This window comes from Fonticula alba, assembly GCF_000388065.1.
Source record: "Fonticula alba strain ATCC 38817 unplaced genomic scaffold supercont2.22, whole genome shotgun sequence".
Classification (NCBI taxonomy): domain Eukaryota; order Rotosphaerida; family Fonticulaceae; genus Fonticula; species Fonticula alba.
The window spans coordinates 51,379-69,206 of NW_009242992.1; the positions used below are offsets into that span (position 1 = coordinate 51,379).

Below are 17,828 nucleotides of genomic sequence, written 5' to 3' on the forward strand. Positions count from 1 at the left end.
CTGCGCCCCCCCCCCTCCCCCTCCAGCAATCGCGTTCTGCAGCTGCCCTTCGGCGGACGCCGCTGCCTCGCGGCCACGCAACTCGACGACGACACACTGGTACTGCAATTCAGCGACGGCTTCTTCGACTTCCTGGCTCTGCATACATCCATGCGCGCAGCGCAGCACTTCCTCTGGCGCAACAACCCGAGCATGGCCCCGGCCGGCCCGGCCGACCGGGTCTGGGTGTGCCCATGGCTGCCTCTCTGCTGGGTGGCCTACGAGCAGGGCGCGCGCTTTGTCTTCCATGCCGCCCGGCTTCGGGACCCACACAGCAGCGACAAGGGCTCCGTCTCGGAGCCCTGGGCCTTCCTCCCGGCCCGCACGTCCTTCGCCCTGAGTGTGGCCACCTGGCCCGGGGTCGTCCCGCCGGGCGTCCAGGCCGCCGCACCCACCGCCATCGGGGTGGCCTTCCTCCGGCACATGAGCCGGCGCTTCTGTGCCATCCTGTACGCCGCCCTGAAGTTTGCCCCCCCCCCCCCCCCCCACCCCCCCCCACACACGCCACCTCGTGTATTCGAGCATGCCCGCTTTAACTAACCCCGCCTGCCTGCTGCCCGGTGCCCCGCTGCCAGCCACGGCCAACGCGTGGCCCTCATCCCGGAGGAAGACATCATCCGGCTGTTCATCGACTCGGCCAGCCCGGAAGTCCTGTCCCGACCGCTGATCTGCATCTCCCAGGACATCGAAATGCCGGTCTCCAGCGACATCCTCACCCTCGGCCATGAACTCCAATCGGCCACCGCACACCCGACCGTGGTCCTCCGCAGCGATGCCCACTGGAGGACAGTCCTCCTGGCCAAGACCTTCCCAGACACGGGGGATGCCTGCCTCCGGTCCCAGATCCGGGTGGAGCTGTGGCCCCCACCGGAGAGCCTCACCTTGAACTAGAGCCGAAGTTGGAGCGCGCGCGTGCACGTGTGTCAGGTAGAGGCGGGCCGCCTCCTCCGCAGGCGCCCCGCGCATTCGGCAGCCACTACACCCGTTTTTTTCCCGGCCTACCTCCCGGGTGATTGCTTGAGAGAGTGTGTGGGCTTTTTTTTTTCCGTCCCCCCAGGCGCCGTGCTGCCACCTGGCGGAGGCATGCGCGGCTTCCTCTCCTGTTGTTTTTTTTGCCCGCTTCCATGCCAGAATGGGAGAGCGACAGAGGGGAACCGGAGGGGGGGAGGGGGGGGGGGGCACAGGACCGGCATCAGCACAGGTGTGACGTGTACCCGGCCGCAGACCCATCCTCCGAGACCATCGACACATGGCCGCACACCAACAGCAGCAAGCCAACCACCACCAGCGCCATTGCCATGCTCTCATGGTTCGGTCGACGTGGGCCGGGGCCCGGCCGGCATCTCAACATGCGGCCGGCCGTCCATGTTTCTTTGGGGGAAGAGCACCGGCCGAGCATTGGGCGGCGGGGCCCCGGCACGCGACAAACGCGCAGGTGGAACATGGGCCCGCCCTCGGCCAAGACCTCGGGTCGCGCGGAGATGCCAACCTTTGGCCATCGAGTCGCCACGCCCCGGGACCCCCACACGCTGTGATCTCCGCCGATCTTTTCCACACACACACGCACAACAACCCTATAATTGCCCATGCAATGGGCCAGGGGCCTTGGGCAGGCGTGCGCCCCTCGGCCGCGGGCGGCGGCGTGCCATGCCCCACAGCCCACCGACATGGGGTCTGCCTCTGTCCTGCATTCCCCCTCCTCCCGCTCGCCTGTTTGATCATTTCCACGGTGCCGCGCCCTGCCGCGCCCCCTGCTCCAAGAGGATGGAACTGGGGCATTTCGATCATCCAAACACACGGATCCACACGAGCAACAGACGAAGCCACACCCCCACACCGTGCCATCCCATGCGGGTGTCTGTCGCCGGCGACGGGGTGCCCAGAGCGGGCATCCCCGGCTCCGGGTGTCCCGAGAGGCAGGGGCCGTCCAGAGCACTCGGGCCAGGCTTAGATCCCGAAGGGTCGTCGTGCTCGCCGGCAAAATCGCCCTCCATTGCCCGAGCTGCCTGATGCCGACAGCAGGCCCCGACCGATGATCATGGACCCTTGCCACCGCGGGCATGACCAGGAAGGATGCCAGCGCATGGGCAGTCAAGGCATCGCGCGGCACAGCCAAGAGCCAGGCCCCGGTCGGCAACACGAGGATCGGCCGGATTGTGCGGCCGCACTGCCGGACAAGCATGGTCACCAAGAGGACCACACCGAACAAGTGGCCATACTTGCCGACCCCCGGGCGAACCCCCCAATTGAACAGGCCCCGGGCGAGTGGCAGCAGAGGAGGTCACCGAAGTCGATCGCACGGCCCCGCGATCAAAGTGGTGGCCCTTTTCCCGGAGAGCCCTCCTGCTCGCCTGGGGGGGGGGGGGGGACTCCCCCATACCATGCACTTCCGGGGCCGGAAGGCGACACCCGGCGACCGGAGCCACGAACCGAAGCCAGCCCCTTCGCCATGAGGCTGACTCGCTAGATGGTGCGATCCCGGGGCGGCTCGGCAGCCCGCCCGAAAAGGGCTGCTCCATTGCCGGTGCTGCTGGCCCGGCCAGGAAACCGGCCTGCCGGCTGCGGGAGAGCGTGCCCCCGGGATTCGGCCGTGAAGCTCGCCTGCTGCCTAGCGCACGTGGATGCCCCTCCGCTTGGTGGGTCTCGATCAAGGCATTGCTCCCGCGGTCCCGGGGCTGGCCATTCGCCGGCATTAACACTCGAAGGCCGAGTTCCCGGGAAAAAAAAAAGGCCCCCACCGGACCTCCGGCAGGTCGCTCGGCAGCTGGCTCTGCGTCCGGGCCTGAATGTACGTCGGGTCGATCATTTCACAGACAAGGGAGGGAAGCCCGGCCGGCGTGCAGAAACCCGAGGCCCGGTTGCCGGGAAGCAGGCCCGTTGGAGCCGAATGCAGAGAGAGGTCCATCCGGCGCGAGGGTCCGAGCAGCAGTCCCAGCAGCATGACCAAAAGCAAGGGCAGCAGCAGGCGGGGGCGACGGTCGAGCCGGCCGCTGCCGGACCCGGGACCACCGCAGGGCGCGCGAGGCGTCCATGTCTCCGAGGTGGGAGGGAGCTGAAGGCGGGGGTTGGAGGGGGGGGGAGCCGGCGCCAAGAGGCAGAGGGACGGAGGCCCCTGCAGTGGGCTGTTTTTCTTCTCCTTTTTTCCTCCTTCCCATTTGTCTCGCCCACCCATCCTTCGCTAGCGGGCCGAACCGGGCCCGGGGGGGGGGGGGGGGGGGGAGGACCGGGAAGGATATCCGGCCTCAGTGCCATCCACAATGCCGGTTGGGGGCCAGGCACGCGTGATGGGCCCGCCAAGTGGGTGCACGTACGACGTACCAGCTCCAGCGCCTGTTCCCACCCGTCGGGGACAATGCGTGTCTGGCAGAGGCACCCAGGGGTGCCGTTCCCCCCTGGCCTTGCGCTTGTGACCCACGCGAAACTTATTCACTTCCCCCGCAGGTTCCCGCACCCGGTCCCGGGTTGCCGTTGTTGTTGTTACTCATCGACAAGAGGCGACATGGCACTTGGCGATCCATCCACAGGGCCCAGGGCTAAGCGTCAGGAATGAGGGGGCCAGCGCCTGACACGGCCGAGGGTGGCATCTCGGATTCATTCCTCCGCTCCTAATGGCGGTGGCATCCACCAACGGATCATGGGATCCCGCTAAGTTAAGGGACGATGAGTGCGCGTTTCATCGGGGCGCCTTCCGTTAGCATGGAGAGATACCACCGCACATCGCCGGGCCTCGCCTGCCCCAGCAGGGAGGGAGAACATCCCGCGAGGCAGGGGACGGTCCCCCCCCGCCCCCCGCCCCCGGCCCCCCCCCCCCCCCCCCCTGGCGCCCTTCCTTGTGGCGGGGGGAAAAAGCGGCCACAGAAGGGTGAAGGAAAAATAGCGCCCCAGCTCCATCCATGCGAGTCTGCATGCAGGCTGCACCCACGGCCCAGACATGCCCGAATGCCGAGGACAATGTGCTCTCGTTTTCGCGGTCGGACGCGCATGCGCCGGCCGTGGCCGCCGAGTGAGAGCAGCTACCAGCGCTCATGCATTGCTTCTCCCCTCCGCGAGGAAGGCGCACACGCACCAACCGCAGGATCGCTCGCCGCCCCCCGGTTGGCCACCGGCCGGCCAGGTATGGGGCAGGCATTCTGGGGCACCCTCCCCTGTCCGTCCTCCCGCCGGTGCTCCTCCTCCACCACTCGCCCGCCAAATGCCGGTGGATGTTGATGCCTAGCAGCCCGGCAAAGTGGCTCCCGTGGCCGGCTGGGACTTGCCTGTAGGTGCGATCTCTCGCGCGGGCCAGGGCCCCGGAGGCGCCATACGAGGAGGCCTCGCCATTTGTGGCCGGAACGAGAATCCATCCAACCAAGCATGCTGCCCATGGGACCATACTCCATGTGGGCCACCCCTCGCGCCGGGGACGGCCTGGCCGTTCCGCCAGGGTGCCTCACCTTTTAGGAACCCGCCTCGGAGACAGCACCGCGCAGGACACCACCACACAGGAGGCCTCCCCGTGGCAGGGGTGCCTGTGTGCTGCGCCATCGGATCCCACCCACCAGTCTGCCCGGCTCTGGGCGCGGTGGCACAAAGGTGCGATGAGCCCCTCACCGAGCCGGCTCCCGGGCCAAAAAAAAGCACTCCCTGTGGGAATTCACAGGCAACTCCAAATCCATGAGGCCGACAGGTACTGCGTCCTCCGAGGAGGGGTGGCGTTCTATTTGGTCCTTCCATGGATGCCGCACACCGGCCCACACACCGGCCCACACACCGGCCCACACTTTGCGAGCCGGCTGCAATGCCACAAAATGCAAGCTCGCGCCGTGATGTGTGACGTGTCGCCGGTCAGAAATCGCCCAAGCCGCCGGAGGCCACAAACAGGGCCATGCACCGCTGGCGGAAGGTGGCCGCCGAGGGCCGCCGCCCGGGGTCCTCCTGCCAGGCAGCCTGCACCAGGTCCGTGGCACTGGCGGCCATGGTGCCGGCGCCCGGCCGAGCGCCGCCAATCACAGCGGCCATGATGTCGTGGATGCCCAAGCCCGGCCAGGGAACCGCCCGAGTGAGGCACTCATGCAGCATGATCGCCGCGGCATAGATGTCCGACGGCAGGAAGCACCCCCGGTCGAGGGTGGTGCCCCGCTGGAAGGCGGTGATCACCTCCGGCGCGGCATACGGCACTGTCAAGGCATTCAACTCCGGCATGGCCAGGACCAGGGCCGACGACCGGTCGGCACTCAGGTTCCGACTCGTGCCCAGGTCCCCGAGGGCCGCCCGCCAGCAAGAGGCCGTCTGCAGGACAAACACATTCCCCGGCTTCAGGTCGCAGTGGGCGATCCCATGCGCGTGCATGGCCTCCAGCCCGGCGGCCCACTGCTGCGCGATGTCCGCCAGCTGCACCGGCGTCAGCGGCACCTCCGAGTGCAGCAACGCGCCGAGGTCGCAGTCGAAGCGCTCCATCACGATGGCCGGCGGCTGCTCGCTGTAACCAAAGAGACGCACAATGTGCCCATGCTCCCGGAGCAGCCACATCAAGGCCACCTCATTCTGGAACATGGCCACATGCAGGGGCTTCATGCTGTCGGTCTTCATGCTCTTGATGGCCACTATGCCCGGGCAGCCCAGCCGGGCGGCGACCCCGGCCCCGACCGCCTGCGCGGCGACCACACTCGCCTGCGTCCCGCAGCCGAGGGCTTCATCCAGCGGCCGGAAGTCCACGCCCACGTCGACCAAGATGGCCCCGGGCAGGGCCAGCTCCACAATGGTGTTCAGCATGGTGGCGTCCTCGCCATCGGCGGGACTCCGCTGGGGAGGCAGCTTCTTCCGCCGGCGCACCAGGAAAAGCACCAACAGTATCAGCAGAATCAGCAGCAGCAGCAAGCCCACGGCCAGGCCCACGGCCAGGCCAATGCGCGAGGCACCACGACGCGAGTCCCGCTCGCAGTCGCCCTTCTCCGGCCCGGTGCAGCCATGGGCGCAGCTCTCATGGCAGGCGCCGCAGACGCCGGGATTCCCATCCACGTCGGCAAAATACCCCCCTGGGCAGGTTTCCACGCAGGCTGTCCCACCCAGCAAGAGCCGGCCCGCCACGCACCGACTGCAGGTGGCGATCGTCGGACAGTCCAGCGTGCCAGCACCGGTGGCCGTGCACCCGGCCTGGCCGGGACCCGGGTCGCACCGCTCGCACCCGGCCAGGCAGTCCAGGCACACGCCGTCCACCGGGGCCGAGGCCCCGACACAGGCTGAGGCGCAGAGGCCCTCGGCCGGGCGCAGGAGGCCGCCCTCACAGCCCGTGCAAAAGTCCCCCGAGCCGGAGCAGGCCCGGCACCCGGGGCCACACGGCTGGCACACGCCCGAGCCCGGGGCCGCGAACTCCCCGTCCGGACAGCGGTCATGGCAGGCGCCCGCCGAGAGGACGAAGCCCTCCTCGCACTGCGTGCAGTGGGCCGCGCAGGTGGCATCGGCCGAGACGCAGGCCGCGCACCGGGCAGGGCAAGAGAGACACCGATCGGAGGCGGTGCACTGGTGCCAGCCGGTCGGACAGGACTGTACGCACAGCCCGGCCGGTCCATGGAGCCCCCACGCCCAGCAGCTGGCACATGCATCCCCACTGGCGCAGGTGGCGCAGGAGGCCTCGCACGCGGTGCAAACCCCATCCTCGGCGAAGAGACCAGCCGGGCAACCGAGCAGGCAGGCCCCGCCAAACAGGGCGCGGCCCCGGGCGCACGCGGTGCACTGGCTTGGAGCCGGCCCGGAGCAGGAGGCACACGTGTCGCTGCATGGGATGCACGACTGGCCCTGCGGGAAGGTCCCGGCCGGGCAGACGGCATGGCAGGCTCCGCCCACCAGCAACGGCGCTTCCGGCCGGCAGCCCAGGCACTGGTCGGCCATTTGGCCGAAGCACCCGTTGCAACTGCCATGACAAGCGATGAACAGGGCCCCCTGCGCCGAGGTGCCGGACGGGCAGTGGGCCACGCACGCCGGGCTGTCCAGCAGCCACCCACGCTCGCACTGGGCGCACACGGTGCTCGACGCGGGGCAGCCGACGCAGTGGCCCGGGCAGGCGGCGCACCCGCCGGCCGAAGGCCCATACGACGCCGGACAGGCGGGGACACAGCGGAACGGCGCCCGCCCGGCCGGCAGGGCCAGCAAATCCCCCATGCACATGGTGCACTCGGTGCTCCGGACCCCGACACACGCGCCGCACGACGCATGGCAGGGCAGGCACCGCCCCCCGAGAGCCACATGCCGCGCGGCGCAGTCCTGCACACAGTCGCCATCCTGCAGCACGCCACGCAGACAACGCCAGCAGTGCCTGTCACTCGGGCCGTTGCACGTGGCGCAGGCCGGGTCGCAAGGCACGCACAGGCTCGACGCCGCGTCCCGGTACTGGCCCTCCGGGCAGCCGGACACGCAGGCCCCCACCCCGGGCCCGGCCTCGATGAAGTCCAGCCCCGCCGCACACCGGGTGCACTGGTCGGCCGCCCCGCCGACACAAGCCACGCAGCTCACGTCACACGGCTGGCAGGACTCGCCGTTGGGCCAGCTGCCGGCCGGGCACGAGGAGACACACGCGCCGGCCGGCGTCAGGAACAGCGGCTGCTCGCAGGCCAGGCACCGGGTCGCCGTGCAGGACGCGCACCCCGGGTCGCAGGGCACACAGGCCCCGGCGCCCCCGGCGGCCGGCCGGCTCACCCACCGGAAGCCCGCGGCACACACCTGACACGATGTGGCCTGGCCAGTGCACAGCTCGCAGGAATGGTCGCACTCGGCGCACCGGCCGTCGCCGATGTACTCGCCCGGCAGGCAGGCGCCCCCGCACAGGGACCCGGCCTGCTCATCCGGGCCCAGGAACACCAGCCCCGGCCGACAGACCGTGCAACTGGACGCATCCCGGCACTCGGCGCACGAACCATCACAGGGCAAGCAGGAGCCCGCCAGGAGGAAGTGCCCGGCGGAGCAACTCATACACTCGGTCGCCGAGGCGCAGGAACCACATGCAGCAGGACAATCCCGACATGCACCGGCCCCAGCATCGGACCAAGTCCCCATCGGACAGGCTCCCAGGCAGGCCCGGTGATGCAGCCATGTGCCCGGACCGCACGAGGTGCAAGCTCCCGGGCCCGGGCCATCGCATGTGGCACAGCCCGAATCGCACGGGTCGCACGCCAGCCCATGCCACCCGGCCGGGCAGGGCAGCGCCAGGGAAAAGGTCACCAGCCCCGGCCCCGGGGCGAAGGCCAACAGCGTGAGCATGTGCCCTGGCTGCAGGACCGACCGCTGCCCGGAGCCGCCGGAGCCGCCGACCACCGGCAGGGGCGCCAACGACCACGGCCCGGCGCCACTGGGCAACCGCAGCCCCGGGGGCAGGTCAAAGAAAAGCCCAGCCTGCAGGGCACACGGCTCGGGCCCACCGGCCCCGGGACAGTGGAGCAATGACAGCCCGATGAACGTGTCCGCCAGGAGGACCAGCGCGCTGGGGTACTCCAAACCACCATGGGCCAGGCTCAGCCCCTGCAACAGGACACCCAGGCCCCGGGGGCCGGGCCCGGCCAATGCCCCGGGGAAAGCCCCCAGGCTCTGCCGGCCGGTGGGCACATCCACCGACCGGCCGGCCGGCCGCATGTCCCCCGGCGCCCGAAGAACCAGCCACTCGGGGCCGGAAACCCGGGAGAAGACCAACTCCGGGGGGAGGGTGCTGGCGCCGCGAGACAGGAGCACCGGCACCAGGCCCATGCCCCCCGCCGGGGGGGCATCTCCCAAGAACCGGCCATCCAGCGCCAGCTGCCGAGGATCCGCCGAGCCGGGAAGGAAATCCGGACCGGCCGTGGCCCCCGGCCCCAAGCCCGCCCATACCAGCCAATCCCCGAGGCCCGGGTCGGCCCGGGGTCCGGTGGCCTCGAGGAGGCTGACCGCGTCCAGGCCCTCGATCGAGAACCAGGCCAGATGCTTCGAAGAACCGCTGACCCAGATAATGGACAACCGCCGCGGGCCGTCGTAGACAAGGAAGCGCCTCGGGTCCAGGCGCCGGACTCCAGAGCACTGGCTGCTGGGGAGTGTGTCCAGCAGCCCGGCGCCCGTCGCCGCACACGGCCCCGGCCCGGCGCATGACAGCCAAACATGCCGGAGAACCTGGTCCTGACCACAAAGGAGCACCACATGCAGCAAGCCCCCATCGCGCTGGAGGGGCCCGACCTCGGCCACAGACACCACCGGAACCGGCAAGGCACCATCGAACAGGGAAATCGGCTCCGGGGGTGCCTTGCCCGGACGGGTGATGTCAGCGGCCGGCAGGAAGTAGGACTTCCGGTGCTCGGTGAACAGCAGCATGCCGGTCACCAGCGCCGAGTCGGCGGCCGGGAGCACCGGGCTCCCGGTTCCCGGCTCCGGGGCCAGCCGCGTCGCCCCGATGGCGGTCACTCGATCACCAGGCCCCAGCCCCGGGAGGGGCTCGCCCACCGGGACGGTCGAGTACACATCCGGCGAGGGCATGCCAGCCGGCCGGCAGACCCCGGCCAGGGGGTTGAACCCGGCCGAGCAGCTGGCCACGCACACGGCCCCCCCCCCCCTTCAGGGCGCTTGCCTCCAGGAAGAAGTCCTCCTCGCACACGAGGCAGTGCTCGGCGGTGCAAGTCCGGCAGTTGGCCTGCGGACAAATCCGGCAGGAATGCCCCGGCCGGGAAAAGGGCGCCTCCTCTGCGGGCGGAGGCGACCGGCAAAAAAAAAGTCAGCCTAAAATCGGCGAGGGGCCACCGGAGGCCATCGAACGGCAGGAAGCCGGGGACGGGGGGGGGGATGTGTGCGATCGAAATACATACCGGCCGGCTTGCTCAGGTACCAGCCACTGGCGCACCCGGCGCACAGGTGGTCCGGCGACACGAAGGGCGAGGCCGCGTGCCCAGGGGCACAGGTCCACCCGGCCGGCGCGCCGGAGGACCCCCCAGCCGCGTCGCACACGATGGTGTGGTCGTCCTGGCACCGGAAGTCGTCGGACGGGAAGAGGACCGTGCGCCCGGCCACCAGGGTCCACCGCATGGAATCCGAGGGCGACCGCTGCAGACGCACCAGCCGCAGGTCGGTCAGGTCGGTGACGGCCGGCGGCAGAACCACCCGGCGCCAAGTAAATGTGTCACCCTGGATGTGGGCCAGCCAGAGGCGGTCGGCCGGATCCGCCGACCCGGGCGTGACCAGGTACAGGGGCCCCGGAGAGTCATCCATGGCCAGGGCCGAGGGGGCCAGGAGCCGGGCTCCGTCGGCCAGCGAGCCACTCGGCAGTATGGCTGTCGACAGGCCAGCACGCTCGCTCAGGCCCTGGCAGTGGTACACAAACACCAGTTTGTTGTCCAGCAACAGGACCAGGTCCATGTGCTCGGGGCAGGTGGCCGCCGAGGACACCACCCGCGTGGCGGCCATGCTGACGATGCTGGCCGAGAGACTGGACCCGGAGGACTGCGCCCCGCCAAGCCCATCCAGGATAAGATGGACGAAGCGCCGGCCGCCGGACAGGAAGAAAGACCGCCCGGGCCCGGGGATGGCAAAGGCCGGGCCACTGACCGGGAAGAAGTTCCCGCGCACCGGCTGCAGCCCGGCCGGGCCCAGGGTCGCCAGGTAAATGGACCGCTCCGGCTCGGAGGGGGAGCCCGTCAGCCCGAGTAGGTCCACCGTGGTGGCCGACACCCCGACACCGGCCAGCAGCTCGGTGCCCGGCCCAGGGAGCCGGTGCTCTTCGGGCGAGGTGAAGATGGCCACCGCGGTGGTGGTGTGCTCCACAGCCACGATCCCCGGGCTGCCGCCCAGCGGGAGGCACATCAACTGGGCATCGGCCAGGCCCCCGGGCCGCGGGCAGGACAAACCATGGGTCAGGAGCCCGAAGAACGCCCCCCAACGGACCTCCGACGCCGCATGGAGGTCGACATTTTGCATGTGCCCCACGACCAGATCGCGGCTCGGGTGAGTGACGGCCACCGATGGCTCGCCGGGCCCGGTGACGAAGGCCGCCGGGCCCGAGGCACCCAGGGCCTCGTGGGGGGCGGCATGCAGGAAGACATCCTGCCCGCGCGCCAGGCCAAGCAGTGCCAGCAGTAGCAGCGGCAGCAGCGGCAGCAGCGCTGGCAGCGGTGAAGACAGCGGCGCCAGGGCCCGCAGTCGGCGGCCCGTGTGCTGCGCCACCATTACCGGCGGACAGGCCAGGCGGGGGAGGGGGAGGGGGCGAAGAAAGGAGGGCGAGGAGAGGGCGCGCGCGCGTACACGAAAGAAAGAGAGAGAAAGAGAGAGAGAGAGAGAGAGAGAGAGAGAGAGAGAGAGGAGGAGCAAGGGGACTGGGGGAGTAGGGAGGCAACAAGGGCGAAGTGCTAGCCTGAGCGGGGCCGCCCCCGGGCTTTTTTTTTTTTTCTTGCTCCCGATCTGCGCCTGTCTCACGTACCACGAGCTTGGAAAAGAGACGGAGGGGGTGCGGGATAATAAAGGCCGCCCTGCCGGCCGGCTCCCCTCGATAAAGCCGACGCGGACCGGGCCAGTCCCGTGGGTTTTTATTAAGAATGCGGCCGAGCGTCGGTGAGGTTAGAGCCACCGGGACTCAACCGAGGGAAGTGTGCGCGCACCCGGCGCACCGGACCCCATCCGACGGGGCAAGTCAGGGGGCGGGGTGGAGGAGGGGCGGGGGGGGGGGGGGGGGGAAAGGGGGGGGCAGCAACATGACCCACGTGGAGGGGGTTCGTTCGCCGATCGGGGGGCAAGCACGGCGCCAATCGTCACCCGGTGGCGGAAACTCCCTGTTCCCCGCCCGAGAGGGGGCCCGACACGGCCGCGTCGCGTCGGCTGACAAACTCGGACACCGGGCCCCGCGCGATCGGGGCCCCCTCGGGGTAAGGGAGACAATGGTGAGCACTTCGATCGGCTACAAACATGAAAGCCCCCCAAACCGACACATTCGGAGTGGCCGCCGAGAAGCCAGGAAATCCATCGTCGGCTATGCTTTATTGGGTTTCGGGCGGCCCGTGGCTCTCAGAAGAACTGCCAAGCAAGGGGGCTCCGACACGCACCTCACACAAAAGGAGCGAGGAAATGCTCGGAGCAGGCAGCACGGGGAGGACATTGCTCGCGGGGCTACCCGGCCGTGAGAGATTCTCAGGAGGCCCGGGGCGTCGGCCTCGCACAACAGCGGATGGAGACAACCGGTGGCAGCTGGAGGCCGGTTGGGGATCACGCGACCGTTAGCGCATGGTGATGGCGCCCCACTCCGGAACGCGATGTTCGCCACGCCAGATTCCATCTGCCCGCCCGAGGAAAACCAACACGCGGCAAACAACAACCAACCCCACAAGTAGGTATGCCCTCGGTGTGAGACGTGTCCCGGCGCACCGGCCCCGCGACCGGGAGAGTCGCCCGCTGCTGGGGCGGCAGGGCGGCCGGTCTCGCCGTGGCCCGGTCCTTCGTGATCAGTGACTTGGCTGCCATAACCCATAACGGTGCACCTCCGCCCCACTTCCGGCCCGGCTGGGTGTTCAACGGCGCGCCCAGGGCCGATCGTGGCTCGCTGCGGTCGGTGTGCATCCGGGCTCTGGGCAATGGGCCACATGCCGAGTGAACCCAAGTATGTGGCTCGGCCTCTTTGCCCGCCGCACCGGGCCCGGCACGTCGTCGCCGAGGAGCTCGAAGGCGAGGCATGCGGGGGCTGGCAAGGGCGGGCCAGGAGACCGGGACCAATGAAGGTCCCCGCAGGCGGTCAGCGTGTCCCGTTGGTGCGCACTGACACGCCCGAGTGGGCGGTGGGGGGGAGGGCCTTCTCTCGGCCGCTGAGCGGCCCGTGTTCACATGAAGGGGCGCCCTGCAGCATGCAGCCGCCGATGCTGCAGCGGAACCCCATCCCAAGGGGGTGGAAACATCGGAGACACGCCGCAGCGCTTCTCGCGCAACGTGTGCGTGCCTGTACCCGCACCATGCGGGCGCACCGTGCCCCATATCGGCGGCAGCATGTGCGTGGTTCTTTCCATGCTCACCCTACGCCGGGAGGAGGGGCACTTGTTCAACACAGATGGTGCACGCTCCCCGCCACCAAAGGGCGGAAGGGTTCCGGGACGCAGCCACGCCCTCGACAGCGCTGCCTGCCTCGGAATTCGTGGGCGCACATGTGGCAGAGGATGCTCCCATCGAGATGGTATGTAGGCCCAGCAGGATGTCGGCCCGCCGCGGCCCCGCGACATGCATCCTCTTTGGCCATGGGGCAAGAAGGGGACTTTCCAGTCTCGGCTATGGTACGCCGAGAGGGCCCAGCAAAGGGGGGGGGGGAGATTTGACAAAGAATGCCGAGGGGGAGAAGAAGTGCACACCCGCGCCGGTCCTTGAAAGTGGACCGTGCGAGTCACCCCGCCATGGCCACTCGAGCGCGATGGACATCGCCCGGCGGGGAGACTTTCCCTCCTGCCCGAGGGTCAGCATGCGCTCCAGGCAGGCCAGGACCTCCAACATGTCGCAGGGCATCGTGAGGTCATGCATCCCAGGCAGAGGGCTCACCTGGGTGTGGGGTCGGTCCGCTGTTCTGGCTTTTCCATGAGCCTTGTCAGATAGGTACGCCACCTTCTTTCGCATTTCGAATCAGCCATTCCGTCGGAACACATGTTCTCCAGCCGGGAGACCCCCTCACCTCTCCCCCGACCGGATGCCCAACGACGACCGGACGACCGCTCCATTGGCATTCGGGTTGAGTTGTGCTGCGAGATCGCTCCCAGGGGCCCCCATGACGATGGGTCCGGCATGTCTGTGCATGCACCTAGGCAATGGCTCGGTCAGCCCCGGGGCAGGCGCAGTCACTTCAATGAAAACCCGGCAACAGCCAGCAGGGGCGATCATCGCCGAGGTACCAAGCCGGCCGGGCCGCGTCCCCCAGGGGCTAGAGCCGGGCCTGCCTCCGAGGCACCATCAGCGGTCAGTCGCTTAAGCATGGACACTGGCAGGCCCGCGTGGACAAGATCATTGAGCAGAGAGGCGTCTTGATTGGCCGGTGCCACTGCCCGGGCTCCAGGCCGGGGGGAGGACTGGCCCGGCAGGCATCAGTCCGGCACCCGAAAAAGACGCCAGGCCCCGGGGGCAGGATCAACGCCGGCTCGACAGACGGCAGGCATGTGTGTGGAGCTCCCCGGCATCGGGGACAATCTCCGCCTCCCGGGGGGGAAGGTACCAGGCTGCCAGACCCCCTTTCCCCAGGCCCCCACCATCAGCGCCTGGCGAAGGGGCGTCCGACAAAAGGCTGTTCGGCGAAGAGACTCCCAAGCGTGGGAAATTAGTCTAGTGGTATGATTCTCGCTTAGGGTGCGAGAGGTCCCGGGTTCGATTCCCGGATTTCCCCGGTTCTTTTTGCTCACGAAAGCAGCAACGAGCAGGCCAGCGCGCCCGACGAGAGAGAATCGGCCCCCACCCTCTCCGGTGGAGGGGAGAGAATACGGTGCGTGAGCGCACCCCATCGATGCACCGCGTAGTAGGCCGCACTGTTGAGCCGCAGGCCCCTGTTGCCCGGATATCCAGGGGGTGGCATCCTGCCGGCTGCCCCTCCCTGTACCCCCCCTCTGTCCACAAATCGAAACATGCTTCCCCTTTTTCGCCTGGCGTGAGAGGGCCCACGCCGGGCCTGGGGCTCGGCGGCGTCCGGCGCGCAGCCACGCACACACACACACACACACACACACCCACACCCGGCACGGAACGCGGCTGGCCGTGCTGGGTTTGGAAAGCAGCACGGAAAAACAAGAATAGTGCATATTTTTTAAAGTGGACCGGGATATCCCCCGGGGAGGACACACCCGCCCAGCACCAAAGAGCGACGCCAGACGGGGCTAAATAAGAGGAATGGTGAAACGCCGTGCAAAAGTAAAGTTGACCACGATGCGGCTCGAACACACAACCTCCTGATCCGTAGTCAGGTGCTCTATCCAATTGAGCTACGCGGCCATGGAGGAGGCACATCTGTACGGCTATTTAGCCCAGAAAAATGAGCGAGCGGGCGTCTCGACTCCATCCGCGCTCTCCCGCTCAGCCTTCGAATGGGCCGCATATTGTCCGACCCTCGCAGAGTGCCGTGACCCGGGAGGCGCCCCTTCGGGCGGGCTCAGCGTGCCGTATTCATGCCCGGCGTGAAACATGTAAACCCGCGTTCCGAGATGATTGGCGTGTGGGAGCCCCTTCGTTCGGGCGCAGCCCGGAGGAGGAGCTGACCCCGACTGACCAGTGACCGGGACTTTCCTGTCGCCATTCCCGGCCTCATCACCGACGCCGGCCTCTCCCCCGCCGGCCCGCCCGCAGAGATGGTCAGCTCCTCGGTGTGGAAGAGACCCCTTCCTGGAATGGCACAGAGTCGGAGGGAGACCCGGCCGGGCCACCGGCTGCCAAGAAAGTACCATGGCAAGAACAACGGCAGCCCGACGGAGCAAAGAGAGAGAGAGAGAGGGAGAGAGACGGAGAGGGAGAGAGAGAGAGAGGGAGGGAGAGAGACGGAGAGGGAGAGAGAGAGAGAGGGAGGGAGAGAGACGGAGAGGGAGAGAGAGGGAGAGAGAGGGAGAGGGAGAGAGAGAGAGAGAGAGAGAGAGAGAGAGAGAGAGAGAGAGAGAGACGGAGAGAGAGCAACCCCACAGTACGAGCCCCGCTACGCGGTCCCCCCACACCGCGGAGGCACACAATCAGGAGCGCGCCCTTCGACGTGCAAGGCGCCGGCTCGCCCATGGGAGCCAGGAAAGGTCTCACGAAGGTGACCCGGCGCGAGTCCAATGTCCATGCTTCTCTTCTGGCCAGGCCGCGGGCTGAGGCCCTTTTGATCGGGCGGCCCCCTGAGATGGATCCCGGAGGCGTGGCCCGCCTCATGCGCGGGAACCAAAAAGGACCAAAAATGCTCCCGATCCGGGAATTGAACCCGGGCCTCCCGCGTGACAGGCGGGGATTCTCACCACTATACTAATCGGGATGGGGGATAAATGACCCAACACCATCTAGGTATTTAGCACACTCCCAAGACTCTGCCGTAATACGTGGCGCTTCCTGCCAGCCACCAGTGCCCCGCAACAGGGGGAAAGGTCCCAGCGGCCGGGAGACTCTTCGGACCGCTTTTCCTCCAAAGACACCGCATATCCGACCGATGCACCTTCCGACCTCCCAGCACAGGCAGTCCCAATCCAGCTGCCTGTCCTGGGGCAGGCGGGTCCAGCCCCGGGCTCTTGGCCGGCGTGTGTCTTGCACCAGGCGAAGCCAGTGTCTCGGAAAATCGACGAGTAGCCCCGTCCTTTGCCCGAAAAGTCTCCCGGCCGCTTTGTCCATTCTCCCCTGACACTGACCGACACCTCTCTCTCTCTCGGTATCTCTTCCCTACACTGGCCCACGAGGGTGAGCTGCTTCAAGGATGCACATGCACAGGGGATGTTTCTCCCCGCCGCGAGGCCGACCTCACTCTCGCCGACCGGAAGTCCTCCAGCTCCGGCCATGCACCTGGCTGGGTGCCTTGAGGGAGTCTTCGGCTGGAGCCGACTCGTGAGGCGGCCTTTCGGTCGGTGAACCAAAGACCACCCACTCGCAGAAGGCACCTCCCGGGATGTGCAAAGCACCAGCAAACCATGTTCCACTGGTGGCCGAGTCCCGCCCGGCTCCGGCTCCCCAGCCAGATCATGTCGCTTCTTTCCCGAGGTCGGCCCCGGGCCGCACATCCATCGAGGAATGAGATGGCCCCGCACGGGGCGCTTGTTCCCCGAGCCGCAACCGAGCCCCATGTTCGCCTTTTGATCATGTCCTTCCGGAGGCCACGCCGGTCCTTGTAGGCACATCAGCCAGGGCTCATGGTGCCGAGGACCTCCGAACGGCCGAGGGCAACAGGGGCCCCGTTCGTCATGATCCGCGCTTGCACAGTCAAAATGCCCTCCCACAGCGGCAGCGCGTGGCTGGCCTGTCACGTATGCGCGGACACGACCATCATCCGGACCGGCTAGACCAAGGGCCCAGATGCGGCCGATGGCGCAGCCAAAGACCCCCGATGGACTGGGGGGGGCCCTTGTCGGTGGCATTCACCACCATTCGGGCACCGCGACGATCGACCACCGGCTCGGCCAGACGGTCCCAACGATGATCCCGCCAGCGGCAATGTCGGGAGGTCCCCCAAGAATCCACGCATCCTCATCCGACCTCACATGGGGGATGCCAAATCGGTGTCCGTCCCTGAGGCCGACCGGTCGCCCCGCATGTGTCACCGGGAAACACCGACCCAGGCGTGCAGATAGGCTTCCGGAAGGGGGCAAAGGGGGACTTCGGGCCTCGCGGACGATGCCCTCGCACAGATAAATACCTCGAGCGATGCTACTCACCCATCGGGAAATTAGTCTAGTGGTATGATTCTCGCTTAGGGTGCGAGAGGTCCCGGGTTCGATTCCCGGATTTCCCCGATATATTTTTGGCCCGCCGCCTGCGCCACTCTTTTGGCATGCCCGCGTCAAGAAAGGTTTCTCCTCCTTGTTTTGTCGCCTGCGACACGGGGACCGTCGGAGACTCGCGCCACGCACCTGCCTCGTGCTCGCTTTTCCTCGCCCTCCTCCGTCCCCGCCAAATCAGCGCACGCCTTCGACGCGATCAAACGCCCAGGACACCTCCCTCCCTCCAAAGGAAGATGTGAATGTCGATTCCCATAGAGACGACCCGCCCCACCCCATTTCCCCCTTCCGTCCTCATGTGTCCCCTCCCCTTGCCTTCCCCCCAGGAGCACGGCACCTTGAATGACCCTCATTCTCCCGACCGAAACGGTGACTCCCCGCTCCCCTGTCCTGTCTCCGTGCGTACCCCCCCCCCCC

General features: G+C 68.0%; 2 protein-coding genes and 4 non-coding genes across 6 annotated transcripts in view; 3 read left to right on the forward strand and 3 right to left on the reverse strand.

The window, feature by feature from the left end:
• H696_06165 (hypothetical protein) overlaps positions 1-930 on the forward strand; it is a gene marked incomplete at both ends in the record, with an annotated part of 4,304 nt that extends 3,374 nt beyond the window's left edge. Inside the window, 2 exons of the mRNA XM_009499911.1 lie at positions 27-503; positions 615-930. Coding sequence (XP_009498186.1) covers positions 27-503; positions 615-930 — 793 coding nt within the window. The remainder of the gene's footprint in view (positions 1-26; positions 504-614) is intronic.
• A 3,933-nt stretch (positions 931-4,863) lies between these two features.
• Positions 4,864-11,187, reverse strand: H696_06166 (serine/threonine protein kinase; the record flags this gene model as incomplete). Its single annotated transcript, XM_009499912.1, has 3 exons — positions 4,864-9,556; positions 9,624-9,711; positions 9,834-11,187. The coding sequence occupies 3 exons, from the start codon at positions 11,185-11,187 to the stop codon at positions 4,864-4,866; spliced, it is 6,135 nt and encodes a 2,044-aa protein (XP_009498187.1).
• Positions 11,188-14,287: 3,100 nt separating this feature from the next.
• H696_06167 lies at positions 14,288-14,359 on the forward strand. Its single transcript has one exon. It is a non-coding gene; the product is annotated as a tRNA-Pro (tRNA).
• Positions 14,360-14,884: 525 nt separating this feature from the next.
• H696_06168 lies at positions 14,885-14,958 on the reverse strand. The gene has a single exon. It is a non-coding gene; the product is annotated as a tRNA-Arg (tRNA).
• A 934-nt stretch (positions 14,959-15,892) lies between these two features.
• Positions 15,893-15,964, reverse strand: H696_06169. Its single transcript has one exon. It is a non-coding gene; the product is annotated as a tRNA-Asp (tRNA).
• Positions 15,965-17,353: 1,389 nt separating this feature from the next.
• H696_06170 lies at positions 17,354-17,425 on the forward strand. The gene has a single exon. It is a non-coding gene; the product is annotated as a tRNA-Pro (tRNA).
• Positions 17,426-17,828: the final 403 nt, after the last annotated feature.